The following is a 14,835-nucleotide window of genomic DNA, read 5'->3' as shown; positions in this document are numbered from 1 at the left end:
TTTGGAATGTAGTTGCCAGGATGACCAGGGTCAAGTTACTGTCTGTGTGCTTCTCAGGCCTGACCTAATAATTTAGGATTTGAGTACTCAGTTCTCAGCAAGATACCATGGACTGCCTCAGTTTACCCCTTCAATTAGCATGATCTCGCCTGCACGTTACTCTGCTCAACAGCTGATTCGAACCAGGAAGTGCGTGCCAGGATGCGTTAGTTTGAACCAAGGGGTTTGGTTCAAACTAATGCATCTCAGCGCGCACTTCGTGGTTCAAATCAGCTGTCGAATGGAGTAATGCACCGGCGAGATCATGCTAATGAAGCGCTGGATATTTAAATCCCTGCTTCATTAGCAATTTCGGTCGCCTACATTTGCATCCCTAGCTCGAACTAGGGAGCAAGTGTAGACGTACCCTAACAAACTAACTTGGCTACCCCCTGAAGCATGTTAATTTGTATCTGTCATATTACATAAAAAGTAAATGTGCTCATCTAGTAAAAAACAGAGCTATTTTCAGATTATTCATGTAGGGTGTGTTTAGACTACAGGGTTTTTTTTAAAACCAGTGGCCTTTTTTTGAAAAAACTTCCCCTGCATCTAGACAGCCGCCACGGTCTTTCAAAATTAAATTGAAAGAACACGGTGGTTTTTTAGACCACACTAAACCTCATTTTACGAGGAAGAACACCTTTTTTCGAAAGTGCTCTTTTGAAAAAAGGCATTCTTGAATGCATACAGGGCTTTTTCAGAAGAGAGTATCCAGACTGCCTTGGTGCTCTCTTTTGAAAAAGCGGCTCGCTTTTTCGAAAGAAGTGGTTGCAGTCTAGATGCTTTCTTTCAAAAGAGGCTTTTTCGAAATAATCTTTTGAAAGAGGCTTGTAGTCTAAACATACCCCTACAGTTGAATTGGACTATTGTGTTAAATACTGTCCTGATCTTATTTCTGATAAATAAGTAATCTTTATTTACATGAGTAGTGCCATTGAAGTCAATGGTATTATTTCTGTGATTAAGATTGTGGAATTGGGCACTATCAGTCTATGTTAACCTCACTAAATAAAATAATTATGGAGCAACATCACAGATTTATCTTCAGAATTTCTCTTTTTCTACAGAAGAGTTTAATACACCTGTCTCATTTTTAAAACCCAGATATATTCAGTACTATGAATCTTTCATCTCTTTCCTTACGATTGTTGCTTCCAGTGTCCTTTTTCAAAACACATCTCTTGTGGAGTTTGGTTTTGGAAGTTGCTGATCTTCTAGTGCCATATTAATGAAAGGTATATATGTGCCTGATGATACAGATAGGCACTTTTGATAAGTAATAGCTTATTTTATTCCTATCTCTGTATGTGCCTAAATAACTTAAAAATCAGGCCTTTATCTCCAAGGGTATGTCTACACTAGCCCCATAGTTCGAACTAGGCTGGCTAATGTAGGCATTCAAACTTGCAAATGAAACCCGGGATTTAAATATCCCAGGCTTCATTTGCATGTTCCCGGGCGGGCGCCATTTTTAAATCCCCTTAGTTCAAACTGACTGCCCGCGGCTACATGTGGCAGTCAGAAGTTAATCCGAACTAAGTCCTTAGTTCGGATTAACTGTTACACCTCATTGCAGGAGGAGTAACAGTTAATCCAAACTAAGGACTTAGTTCAGATTAACTTCTGACTGCTGCGTGTAGTAGCGGGCAGTCATTTCGAACTAAGGGGATTTAAAAATGGCGCCCGCCTGGGAACATGCAAATGAAATCTGGGATATTTAAATCCCGGGCTTCATTTGCAAATTTGAATGCCTACGTTAGCCAGCCTACTTCGAACTACGGGGCTAGTGTAGACATACCCCAACAGATTTTAGTGGGAGTTGAGATGCGGAGAACTTTGAGGTGCATGGTACTTTACAGAATTGAATCCTTAGTATTTTAAAAAGTAACAATTCTCTTTGGGTGTGTCTACACTGGGCCACTTATTCCGGAAAATCAGCTGCTTTTCCGGAATAAGCTGCGAGCTGTCTACACTGGCCCTTGAATTTCCGGAATAGCAACGATGCTCTACTGTACAAAATCAGCCGCTATTCCAGAAACACTATTCTGCTCCCGCTCAGGCATAAGTCCGTATTCCGGAAAAGCTTTTCTGGAAAAGCAGAAGAAACGGAAAAAAGCGGTTTGGACTGCGGGAGACCCCGTAGAAGCCGCGGACTTCCGGGTAACCCGAAGTCTTAAAGAGCGCGGACGCTACTGGCCGCACGTGGCAGGAGCCCGCAGGAGACCACCCTTCCCAGCTCTGCCACGTGCCAACTGTGCTGCCCAGCCACCTCACAGCGCAGGAATGGCAGCTCTGGGTGGTCAGCCACCGTTACCCGGGGCAGGGGAGGAAGCCCCCAGGGGCCACAAACGCAGGGCCTCATCCTGGACCCCCAGGGAGCTGGAGACCCTCCTGGACTTGTGGGAGGAGGAGGAGGGTCTCCATGACCTGCAGTCCTGCCGCCGGAACGCAGACGTATACAGCCGTCTGGCACGGAACCTGGCCTAGCAAGGACACCCCAGCCACAACTGCGAGCAGGTGTGGTCGAAGATGAAGGAGCTGCGGCTGGGGTACGTGCGGGCCTCGGAGGGGAGGGGAGCAGGACCTGATGCCTGCCCCTATTTTGAGCGGCTGAACTCATTTCTGGGCCAGCCAGCCCCGCAAGCCCCAGCTGTCCTGTGGACACCTGCCAGCACCCCCCCATCAACCGTCCCACCGAGCCGGAGGAGGGAGAGGACAGTGGCGGCGCGTCAGGAGAGGAGGCCAGCATTGCCACCCAGCAGGCCCCCTCCAGCAGCTCCTCTGAGGCCGGGGAGGAACCCACTGGTGAGTCTTTGCAGGTTACACTCCCAAAGGGCGGGGGGCGGAGGGCAGGGGGGAGGGGGAGAGCCAGGTGCCTGGAGGGGGGAGCGGGAGAGCATGTCATTCAGCCCACGTGAGCTGCACGCTGCGTAGCATGAGGCAGTTAGCAGCACGTGCAACCACGTGCAGCCTGGTGACCGAGCGGCAGGTGGCTGTGGCAGGCAGCTGCAGGGCACGCCTGGGACCGTGCTGCTCACACACATTTGGCGGGACCAGGGGGAAGAGTGGATGCCGGCTGGAACCGGCCAGGGCCCCAGGGACTCAGCCCAGAGCCTGCTGCTCCACCAAGGGTGCAGCACAGAGAACGGCACACTGTCCCATGCCTGGCTGTGAGGCACAGCCAGCTGCTCCTGGGAAAAGTGCAGTGTCACAGTCCTGTGACCGTGGACCCCCACCAAGCCCCTCACCTGCTCCTGGTGCCTTGGCAGGTTCCCCGAGGGAAGTCCCCACTGTGGCCACACCTGTCCCTGGGCTACTGGGCTTGCAGGAGGGATAGTGGGAGGGAGAAGGGCCCCTGAGTTTTGCTGCAAGGATGAGACATCCCCCCACCCAGTCACTCTTCTGGTTCCGTCCAGGAGATATCCCACGTGAGGGGATCTGAGAGCCCAGACCACCACTGACAGGTGTGCTCCCAGGCACTGCCGTGGGGATGCATCTCACGCCCTGTCAAACACCAGTGATTAGCCCAAAGCTTTTCACAGTCTCCACCGGCAGGGAGTTCCACAGGTGAACGCAGCACAAGCACCCTCCCGCCCTCCACGGGGCCAGGATACAGACCGGTGCTTACAATACTGGAGGGAGGACCCTACTCCAGGGGCAGTCCTTCTTGCCAACATACAACACGGGAGCAGGAGGGGAACCGAGTGGGCCCAAGCCACACAACTGTGCGGTCACCTGGGCTCCGGGGTGGAGGGCATGAGGTGTGGGGACAGTGGACGGCCTGCCTGACTGACCCGTCCTTTGTTCTCTTCCCTGCAGCGGGACCCAGCACCAGACCCGCGACTCCAGCAGCAGCGGCACCCCCAGCTGCCAAGCCCGGAGGCCGAGGCTCCGACACCGGGACCAGCTGCTCCGCCGTCACGTCACTGCGGTGGAGGGGATCCAGATCTCAATTGCGGAGCGAGTGCAGGGGGACCAGGAGTGGCGGCAGGAGGGCTGGGCTGCCTTCCTGGAGGAATGCCGAGGGATGCGCACCACAATGGGCACCCTGACAGCACATTTAGTGCATGCCATCCACTATGGCATGGCCGGACCGCATGCCCCCGCCATCCCTCCCAGAGCACAGCCATGCCCCCTCCTATCCCTGCTCCTCTCCCAGCCCCTGCCCCTGCCCCTGCCCCTGCCACTGCCCCTGCCCCTGCTCCTGACCCTGACCCTACTCGTGCCCCTACTCGTGCTCCTACTCGTGCTTCTACTCGTGGCCACCTCACCGTGCAGCCTGCCCCGACGCCGTCTGCCCAGCGTGGGCAGGTCCGTCCCCGAAGGGGCGCTCACAGGGGCCACCCGTCCCAGTAACTGCCCCCCCAGTCTACCAGTTAAAGGTCCCCCCCCGTTCCAGTTAAAGGTCCCCCCCGTTCCAGTTAAAGGTCCCCCCCCTTTCCTTTGTAAATAAAAAGTTCTGTTTTCACTTGAATTTTGTGTGGTTATTGTGTTCCTCTAGTAACTGTAAGAAATTATGTGAGATGCCAATTAGCCACTTCAGTTTAACAGGGTTACAAACTGTGGACAACAAATTCATGACTCTATCACCGGGGGGGAGGGGTCCTTTTTCAGTGGTCATTGGTTTGTGGCGCATAAAGAAATACTGAGACTTTTCAGTAAAGATGTAAACCACAAACTATATTTACATAGCAACAAACAAGCACAAATGGTTAAAAGATGCACAGTACAGATTCTGAAACATAGTCTAGGTGCAGGGAGGACGATTGGTGGTGTTGCTGGCCACCTCAATCCTTTGGTCCTTCCGGGCCTCAGGAGAGGAAGAGCCAGGAGATCTGTCGAAGAGAGCCTTCCAAAATCCTGTTGGCTGTTCTTCAGGACAGGCGATGGTGGCCTAAACCCTAGCCTAACTTAAAAGAAAAACCCTAACTACGCCCGATGCACCCGACGAACAGTCACGATGACGGCCGATGTGCTGTGACCTGACGCTTTACTATTGGGGGGGGAGGTAAGGGGAGGAGGTGGGGAAGGGTAGGAAATGGGACGGAGTAGTCTGAGGTGACCCAGGTGACCCTACTATGGGGCTTGGGCAAACATGTCCACCAGGGCCTCTCTAATGCGCACCGCCTCCTGGCGCGCCTGGCGGATGGCAGCTGTGTCGGGCTGGTCCAAGGTCTGTGCTTCGGCTGCCACCCATGCAGGGAGGAAGGCCTCCCCACTGCGCTCCACAATGTTGTGGAGCATGCAGCACGCAGCCAGTACCTCCGTTGCATTCTGCTCACCCATGTCGAGACAGGTGAGCAAACAACGGAAGCGGGCTTTTAAGCGTCCAAAGGCCAGCTCCACTGGGTTTCGGGCCCGGTTGAGGCGGTCATTGAACCGGGCCCGGTTCTGGTCCGGCTGCCCCGTGTAGGGCCGCATGAGCCAGGGCATCAGGGGGTAGGCACATCCCCGACAGTCAAGTCCCGCCGGGGGAAGTAGGTGCCCGCCTCCAACCTGCGAAACAGTCCTGAGTTCCGGAGGATGCGGGCGTCGTGTGCCCGGCCGGACCAGCCCCCGTAGATGTCCACGAAGTGGCCCCGGTGATCCACGAGGGCCTGCAGAATGATGGAGCAGTACCCCTTTCGGTTCATGAAATGGGCTGCTCGATGCTCCGGGGCCCGGATAGCGATGTTGGTGGCGTCCAGAGCTCCCTCGCAGTTGGGGAACCCAAGGGCAGTGAAGCCGGCCATGGTCTCATCCACGTCGTGCAGGCGGATGATTCGCGGGAGCAGGACATCATTGATGGAGTGGACAACCTGCAGAAGGGTGCAGAGAAACACAAGGGAACACATCACATACAGCCAGGGGTGAGTGTGCGCTCCCTTGGGTCCCCCCCCTTGATTCCCTCTGTCCTCACACACACACACACACACACACCCCAGGGCCCCCCTCGCCCCACACCCCCCCCCACCAGCGGGCCTGTGCAAGGGAGAGACGGCCCAAACCCCTGGGTGCCCCAGCCTGGAGTCTTGGCTGTCCCTGGGACTGGAGTGCAGCACCCTCCCCCCATCCCACTCCCCCTGGGACTTACCTCGATGACAATCACTCCGACAGTGGATCTTCCCACCCCGAACTAGTGTGCCACCGAGCAGTAGCTGTCCGGTGTGGCCAGCTTCCAGAGCGCGATGGCAACCCTCTTGTTCACGGGGATGGGTGCCCGCAGCCGGGTGGCGGTTTTCTGCAGCGCGGGCGTGAGCCAGGTGCACAGCGTCAAGAAGGTCCGCTTTCTCATTCTGAAATTCCGGATCCACTGGTAGTCGTCCCATCATCCGAGGACCACCCGGTCCCACCAGTCGGTGCTGGTCTCCAAAGTCCAGATGGGCCTCTCCACAGTGGGGTGCTGATGCCACACGGTTGCCAGGACCTCCCTGGTGAGGGAGTCCAAGGCGATCTCTGCCTCCTGGTATGTGTACAGCAGGGCACCAGCCTGCAGCACGAGCTCCAGGCACCTGTACAGCTCCAACAGGGGCCCGAGCAGGTACATGGCCACCCACAGCTCCATAGCAGACAGAGCAGGGCAGACAAAACAAAACACCAGGAAAAGCTGTTGGGGGACCAAAGGGTGGTGTCCCCAAAACTCACAGGGCAACCACCGACCCTGCGAAGGGTGCCAGTCCCTGGCAGAGGTTCCAAGGCACGGGAGCACGAGACCAACGGCTGCCCGGCGAGACCCCTTTAACCACGCGTCTGGACGGAGCTCCGGCCCCACCCCCGGAAAGGTCTGGTGGCCTTTGCCCTCTTCAAAATGGTTCCGGGCTTTTGCTTTTCTGGAAAAGCATGCCGCCAATGTAGACGCGCTTTTCCGGAAAAGCGCATCGTTATCACGAAAACTCAGCGGCCAATGTAGACGCTCCTTTTCCGGAAAAACTGAAAACGGAATAGTATTCCGTTTTAAGCATTTCCGGAAATTCATGCCAGTGTAGACATAGCCTGAGGGTATGTCTACACTTATTTCGGAATAGGGCTGCAAATGTAGGCATTCAGAATTGCAAATCAAGCCCGTGATTTAAATATCCCACGTGTGATTTGCATCTTCCCGGCCAGGTGCCATTTTTGAAACTTACAAGCTCAGAATAACTGCCTGCATCTACACACGGCAGTGAAACGGGCGTTCAAAATAAAGCCCTATTTTGAACTACCTATTAAACCTCATTGCAGGAGGAATAACAGGTAGTTCGAAATAGGGCTTTATTTCGAACGCACTTTTCACTGCTGCGTGTAAACGCGGGCAGTTATTCCAGGTTTGTAAATTTAAAAAATGGCGGCTGGCCGGGAAGATGCAAATCAAGCGCGGGATATTTAAATCACGGGCTTGATTTGCAATTCCGAAATAGGCTGCAAGTGTAGACATACCCTTATAATACTTAATGTGACTTTTCAGACAGAGGGGTCGCTGTGTTAGTCTTAACTTTAAAAACAAAGAGTAGTCTTGTATAGTAGTATCATGAGCTTTTATGGGTAAGATCCACTTTATCGGATGAGTTGGAGTGGAAACAACAGAATCCAAGATATATAAAACTGCAAATAGGACCAAATGGTTCCTACAACTGACAGGTACTTCTTTTGCTGTTATATGTATCTTGGGGTTCTGTTATTTACACTTCAACTCATCTAATGAAATGGATTATACCCACAAAAGCTTATGATACTATATATTTTTGTTAGTTTCTAAGTTGCCATAGGACTACTTGAAGTTTTTAGACCTAGTTTAGAAACACTTTAAGGAAGCTGGATCCTTAGTAAAGGTCCGCTGAAGTCACCAGAACTTGGTTGATGTGCATCAACTGAAGACTCATTAATTCTAAGCTCATATTGCTATACATGTGTATCTCCTGCCCTTTCTAGAGACTTCAATTGACAAGTTTAGTGTGAAGTACCTCAGTACACTCCCTGATAACATGTGTGGACTCGTAGTCAAATAGCATTTCAGATGACATTACTTCTAAGAAGAACAGGAGAAACAGAAGGTGGTTTAAATAACAGAGGACTTTTATATATATTTATATTAAAAATAAACCTTGCAGGGTTTTTTTTTGTTTTGACTTCAAAGGAGCAATGTTAACTATTATGGGTAGAAAAATATCATTTAGGTGTGAATAAAACCTTCATATTTTGTACAGGTTGGACCTCCCTGACATGGGACCCTTGGAACCTGACTGGTCCCCGATGAACAATTTTGCCAGACCAAGGGAGGTTATTTCTGGGCCTCCTGCACTGGCTCTCCCAGCCGTGCTGGCTTCCCTGGGCTTTCTGGGCCCTTTGTGCAGCCTCACTGGGCCACAAGCTGGGCTTTTGCCCCTCCTCCCCAGCACGAGGCTTCTGGTCCGCTGGCAGCTCGCTGCCGACAGCCCACTGCTCTGCCAGCCCTCAGGGCTCCCAGCTGCCAGTCCTCTACCAGGACTGGAACATCTGTGGTCCTCCTGGACAATGGATGTTGCTAGACCACAGAGTCCCAGTTTAGAGAGGTGCACCCTGTATAAGAATATCCAATATAGGATCTTTTCAAATTATCATGAACATTTACACATCCAGGCTCAAAAAGCTAAAGATGCACCCTTCATCATGGTGATTTCTGATAACGGGGAAAGTATTTGACTGCTGCAACAAAAAAGATTCTCTCACTGAATAGCATTTTTCAGGATCACAGTACATAGTGTATCAAATCCTCACTTGTGTACATCGGCAGAGTTCTGCTGAAGTCAGTGCAGCTACACTGATTACACCAACTGAGAACCTGACCCTGTATTTTTAATAGGAGAAATAGCTGGTTTTCCTATTTCTGTACACTTTTTCTTAAAGCAATCTGCTCACTTACCATAGACCCACCCAAATCCTGTACTAGTGTCATTTCCATGTTGAGTTTTCCTGGAGAATAAGGAGTAAAATGTGTAGGCTTTCTGCAGCACAATGTGAGTATGCATTTTTTCAACTTATGCGTACGTAAGCCGTCTTTTGTGAATAGGACTCATAGGGCCAGATAATGTTTAAAGGGAAAGGCTTTATGTGTCTCAGGCCTGCATGTTTCCACATGGATGCTTCTACACACACAGAGATTGAATTATGAACAGACCTATTAATGCTGGGATCACAAAAGGTCAAGTTTTGTCTTCTTTTACCTCTATTCAGAATTGCTTTTGAAAAGGAGAAAAAAAGGATTTGCAGAAAAAAAGATTCACGATGAAGAATTTTACAGGTCTTTCCTTCTCCACCACCCTTTTAGAAACATCTGAGAATTAAAAAAACAATTCTTATTATGTAAAGTAGTTCAGGGGTATTGTATTACTAGATTTTAATAAAATGTTCTTGGGTCACATGTAGGGTTACCTTTTGGGATGGCATGTTATCTTAACAAAAAGGGACTTCTGTACAAAGTTCTTGGTACTAAAATTTATATAAACTTTATCTGAAGAAACATCCTAAAATTTCCCATCAAATAATTATGGGTATTTATTTTTCTGATAATAATGGATGGCCAAATCCTGAAATATTTATACCAGAACTTGCCTCTCCCCAGTTAAATTAACAGCTTGAACATTTTCAGACTTTTAATTTTAATTTTAATTTAATACGTTATTTTTTTTAAATTGCATATGAAAGTGGATTTCTGCATATGGCATAGGAAGAGAATCTTACTTCACAGGTTACTTAGAAACATCAGGCTATATGCGTATTAAAGAGTTTTGATGCCATTAGGGTAACCATGACAATAAAACATTGGAACACATTTATTAGGATATGTTCTAACAGTCCTCACACCTAGTAACGTTTACATTAGTTTACCTACTACCATTGCAGTAGGAAAATCAGCCAAATAATTTGGCTGAATTATGTCTCCTATCAGACTTGTAGAATCTGAAAATGTGTCTTTAAGCTGTAAAACCACCTATGTTATCTTCTGATTTTAAAAAAAATCTTACAAAAACAGCTTAAGGATCAGAAAACAAAGAATATGGGGGATGTGGCGGCAATGGATAGTTTTCAGCATGGCAGTAGGTTAACAAGTAGAGTTTTCAGGCTCTGTATTATATTTAATGTTATATACTTTATTAATCAACTGGAAAAGATGCAAAAAAATAAGTAGGAAAATTTTCAGTTGAAACAAAATCATTTAAGTTAGTTAAGAGGAATAGCGAGTACAGTTAGTAACTTCAGAGATATCTAACAAAGCCTGGTAAATGGTGACATGATGACAGATAAAATCCATTGTTAAATATAATGTATATTGGAAGGAATAATTTGTACTATTCATCCATATTGCCGGGATCTAAAAACGACTGTTGCCACTCAGAGAAATGATCTGGGGATCTCTATAGACAGTTCAAGCAAAACGTCTTTTTGTTAAGCATTGACAGCCAAACAAACAAGTTATAAGAATATGGAATAGAATATAATACTAAAAATACTGGAATGCCATTCTAATCATCCTCACCTGGAACATTGTAATTTGTTCTGTTCACCTATACAATAAAAGTTATAACGGAAATACAAGGGATGACAGAAAAAATTAGAAGCCTGTTGCAATTTCTCTTTGAAGAGAGACTGAAAAGATTGGGACTATGTAGTTTAGATATGAGAAGAATAAGATGGAACATGACAAAAAAGTACAAAAATAATAAACATCACAGAGAAAGTAGATCAGAAACTTTTCCTAATCCTAAAAGAAAAAAGGACATTTGATAAAATTGAAAAGCAATAAATATAAAACTGACCAAAAGATATGATTTTTTTAAGCAATGTTGGTATTCTTTTTAAATATACAGGAATGTAGAGGTCTTGTGCCACACTAATAGGTATCTTGCAAAGTAATAATAGAGAGTTATTCTGTATGTGATTTTAATCAACATTTTTCTTGTTAGTATATTATGCTTCTAATCACTTAAACATAACAAAGAAACATTCTGACTAAGCCTATGCAAACATTTCAGGGTTTTTGGAGAATCACAACCACAGGAAATTTTTTCTCATTTTAAAACTTATAAATGAGTTTAGGTATAGCTTTATATAACTCCGTTGCCTGAGTCGTGTTCTTTATCTGTCTATACAAAATACTGAATAAAACAGAACAATAAGAAAAGTATCTATACAATACAAACCTATAATTCTTTAACTTACCATGCTCACTCCACCCTACTTTTCTCTTAAAGTTTGATAAAACTAATGATATTCATGGTCTAATTTTCATTGTTAAATACACAATTGCATATGAAAAATGCAATTATTAAGTATGGTTAGATGCATAAGTTCTACCATGTGCAAAAAATACTTGATATGGGCACATAATTATACTCCCAAATGAATGTGAATTGTGTACATGCTCTTTTAAAAATAGTTCCATAATTTGGATTGAACTTTTAAGGATTAATTCTCAAGTATCTCTATAAAGAGATAAGCCTCGCAGCATGCCATAAATACCCTGAAATTAGCAGTTTCTGGAACCAAAGGGAATGGACAATTCCAAAGCTGACTTAATGCAAATATTGTCCTTTCAATTCAAATCTGGGAACTGTCTGCAATAGCATCCCTACTGATTTCAACTCTCAGGATAGTGGAAAGGTGATGTGCTAGATTTAAACTCTTACTGCTGGTGGTTACATATTATAGAATCATAGAATCATAGGGTTGGAAGAGACCTCGGGAGGTCATCGAGTCCAACCCTCTGCCCAAAGCAGGACCAACCCTAACTAAATAATCTCAAAAGCTTCAGAGGGGTAGCCGAGTTAGTCTGTGTCCTAAATCATCTCAGCCAGGGCTTTGTTATACCAGGATTTAATCTCTAGGGATGTAGATTCTACCACCTTCCTGGGTAACCCATTCCAGAGCTTCACCACCCTCCTAGTGAAATAGTTTTTCCTAATATCCAACCTAGACTTCCTCCAATGTAACTTGAGACCATTGCTTCTTGTTCTACCATTTGTCACTATTGAGAACAGCCTATCTCCATCCTCTTTGGAACCTCCCTTCAGATGGTTAAAGGCTGCTATCAAATTCCCCCTCACTCTTCTCTTCTGCAGACTAAAAAAGCCCAAATCCCTCAGCCTCTCCTCATAAGTCATGTGCTCCAGCCACCTAATAATTTTTGTTGCCCTCTGATGGACTTTCTCCAATGCCAATATTTATATTGGCAGCAATTGCTGATAGTCTCCAGGATATGAGCCTTAAAATATAATTATAGAACCAATATTTTGTATCTCAAATATCATTTTTACCCCTAAATGGGTAAGCTATCATTGAAACTTTTTCAAACAGCATGGCCAAAGAGAGCATCTCTTTTACTGATATTCTCATTAAAAGAAAAATGAACACTTTCTATCAAAGACATGTAAATGTTTTATAAATGCTGCTGTGCAATCTGGAAAAAATGCGTAAATAAATATATCCAAGCAGATGTAATTCCAGAAGAAACATTATTTTTTAATTATAAAGTTATTTTTCCATTATAAGTCACTGGTGACATTATTAATTTTAAGCAACTAGCTGGAGTTACCTGGCGTTGCTCGGGAAACCAGAGGAACAAAATGTAGAAAAACAGTAGTCCATTATCTTTTTTTGAATAGTAGAAAAGTTGCACTGATTTCTATAGGGATTAAAATATAGGTCCATGTCACCCATGGGAGGGGGGGGGATGACCACAGGTGGAGGGGAGGTTACATGTGGGAGGGGTGCCTCCACTCGTGCCTGGGGCTGCAGGTGCCGCGGGGGGCAGGGCGGGTGCTGGAGCCGTTGTGCGCATAGGGGTTGGGGCAATGCATGCCAGTGCGGGAGCAGAGAGAAGAGGGTTGCTTATGTAAACTCGTGGGTGGGAGTGAGTGAGTCCCGGACAGCGCTGGGGGCCGCAGGTGGCGGGCACAGGACCTAGGATGGGCAGGGTGGCCCTTGCAGCGCGGCATGATGGGTTACTTTTTTATTTTTACAGCTTGAGCTTGGGCCTGATCGGGTCCAAAAGTACCTTGAAACCTTCTTCTGGAGGAAAGGTTATCCCATGCAAAGTTTGGTTGCAGTATCTCTTATAGTGTCCAAGTTATTAGCGCACAAACTTACAAACATTCTCCTTTATATATTAGATTGGTTTGTGAATGGATTTTTTTTTTAAAGGGAGTATTTGAATGATGGATACATTTTCATTTATTAAAGGTGATCATGCATATGTAACTACTATGAGTTATGTGGCCATCCATAACCAGAAAAGTAAAGAAAAAATAAATGTTTGTTTTGCCCATCATCACTGTTTTGTATATCTGTGTATTGCAGCTAAGTAGGTATACAGAGAGGTGAAATACATTCTATAATCTCATTCAAAGTTTGCACTAAAAATCTGTCTTTTCCCTCAGGTTTACAATGAAAATTCTTGTAGGTGCCTCTAGCTAATAGTTCTTGTAATTTAACCCTTCAGGTGAACAGACTGGTTGAGGAATTTCAAGTGGCTATCAAGAGCTACAAAGGTCACCTCTCAAAACTTGCCCCACAATTACAGGCTGAGCAGGAGCAGTGTGCTTCTTATGTCTATCAACACATTAAAAGTCTTCCAGCAAGCATGGTTCTCCCACAAAGCCTGCAGCTCAAGGTAGGTGTACTTTAATAGCTTTTACTATTTTCCATCATGATGCAAAGAAATAACCCATTTTGTCTTTCAGTCACTCCTATCAAATATCCCTACTGTGAGCTGTAAATTATATTTGTTCTTCAATACTTGTATAATTGAAAATGAGGACTCTTGTTTCTTTATTACTTATAATACAGTTTTTCAGGAGCACTATCCTCTAATAATCAATCATTAAAATTAAATAACAAAAAGAGAGTTTATAAAACTTAGAATTTAGTTTCCAATTATATTCCACTAACCAGCTGGATTTCCTGTAAAGACTGTTCAGTTTGGCCAATATACATGGCAGAAGGGTATTGATGACATTTGATGGCATAGATCACATTAGTGGATGTGTATATTGGCCCAACTGGACAGTCTCTATGGGCAAGACTTAATGGACATAAATCAAATATCCGAAAAGACAACACACAGAAACCTGTTGGAGAATACTTTAACCTGCCCAGGCACTCATTAATGGATCTCAAAGTCGCAATGTTGTTTCAGGCCAATTCCACAAGCCAAATATACAGGGAAGCCTTGGAACTTAACTTCATTTACAAGTTTAGGACCCATCACAAAGGTATGAATAAAGACATAGCTAGCTAGCACACTACCTTCCAAATCCTAATGACTTAACCAACTAAACAATAGGTACTTTGCTCCTTCTCTATCAGCTTCATGCAACATGAACACTCTAATTCACTATTTCCCCCCCCCCCCTTCCTTCATCGCTCCACCCATCCCCTATTTATTTTGGAACTGGACTGTTAATACTCCAGCTGAAAAAGTGGGTAGTACCCATGAAAGCTTATGATTCCATCTACATATTTTGTTAGTCTGTAAGGTGCTGCTAGACCTTGTTTTTTGTTTTTCCAGTTACAGACTAACTCGGCCACCCCTCTGAAACTTTTGAACATGCAAGGACCTGAAAGTAGTTCATCTGGCCTGTCAGGCATTTCATGCCACTCTGCAAGGTTGCTGCATGACAGTTCTGACAGACAATACCACTGCCATGTTCTATATAAACAAGCAAGGTGGAGCCCGATCATTTCCCCTATATTATGTGGCTCTGTTCCTTTAGGACTTTTGTATAGCCCTCTCCCTAAATCTGGAAGCATCATATCTCTTAGGGGTCAGGAACAAAGTAGCAGATTGTCCCAGAAAGTTGT

At 46.1% G+C, this 14,835-nt stretch overlaps 1 protein-coding gene across 7 annotated transcripts in view; it reads left to right on the top strand.

Moving 5' to 3' along the window:
• The window catches only part of DCDC1 (doublecortin domain containing 1), a 604,418-nt gene that overhangs the window by 272,425 nt on the left and 317,158 nt on the right, over nt 1-14,835 (top strand). For all 7 annotated transcript variants that reach the window (XM_075927782.1, XM_075927784.1, XM_075927785.1 and 4 more), the window contains one exon: nt 13,475-13,645. In XM_075927782.1, coding sequence (XP_075783897.1) covers nt 13,475-13,645 — 171 coding nt within the window. The remainder of the gene's footprint in view (nt 1-13,474; nt 13,646-14,835) is intronic.

This window comes from Pelodiscus sinensis, chromosome 4 (assembly GCF_049634645.1).
Source record: "Pelodiscus sinensis isolate JC-2024 chromosome 4, ASM4963464v1, whole genome shotgun sequence".
Classification (NCBI taxonomy): Eukaryota; Metazoa; Chordata; order Testudines; family Trionychidae; genus Pelodiscus; species Pelodiscus sinensis.
Note: the sequence above shows the minus strand (reverse complement) of the source record. Positions and strands in the feature narration are given on the sequence as shown.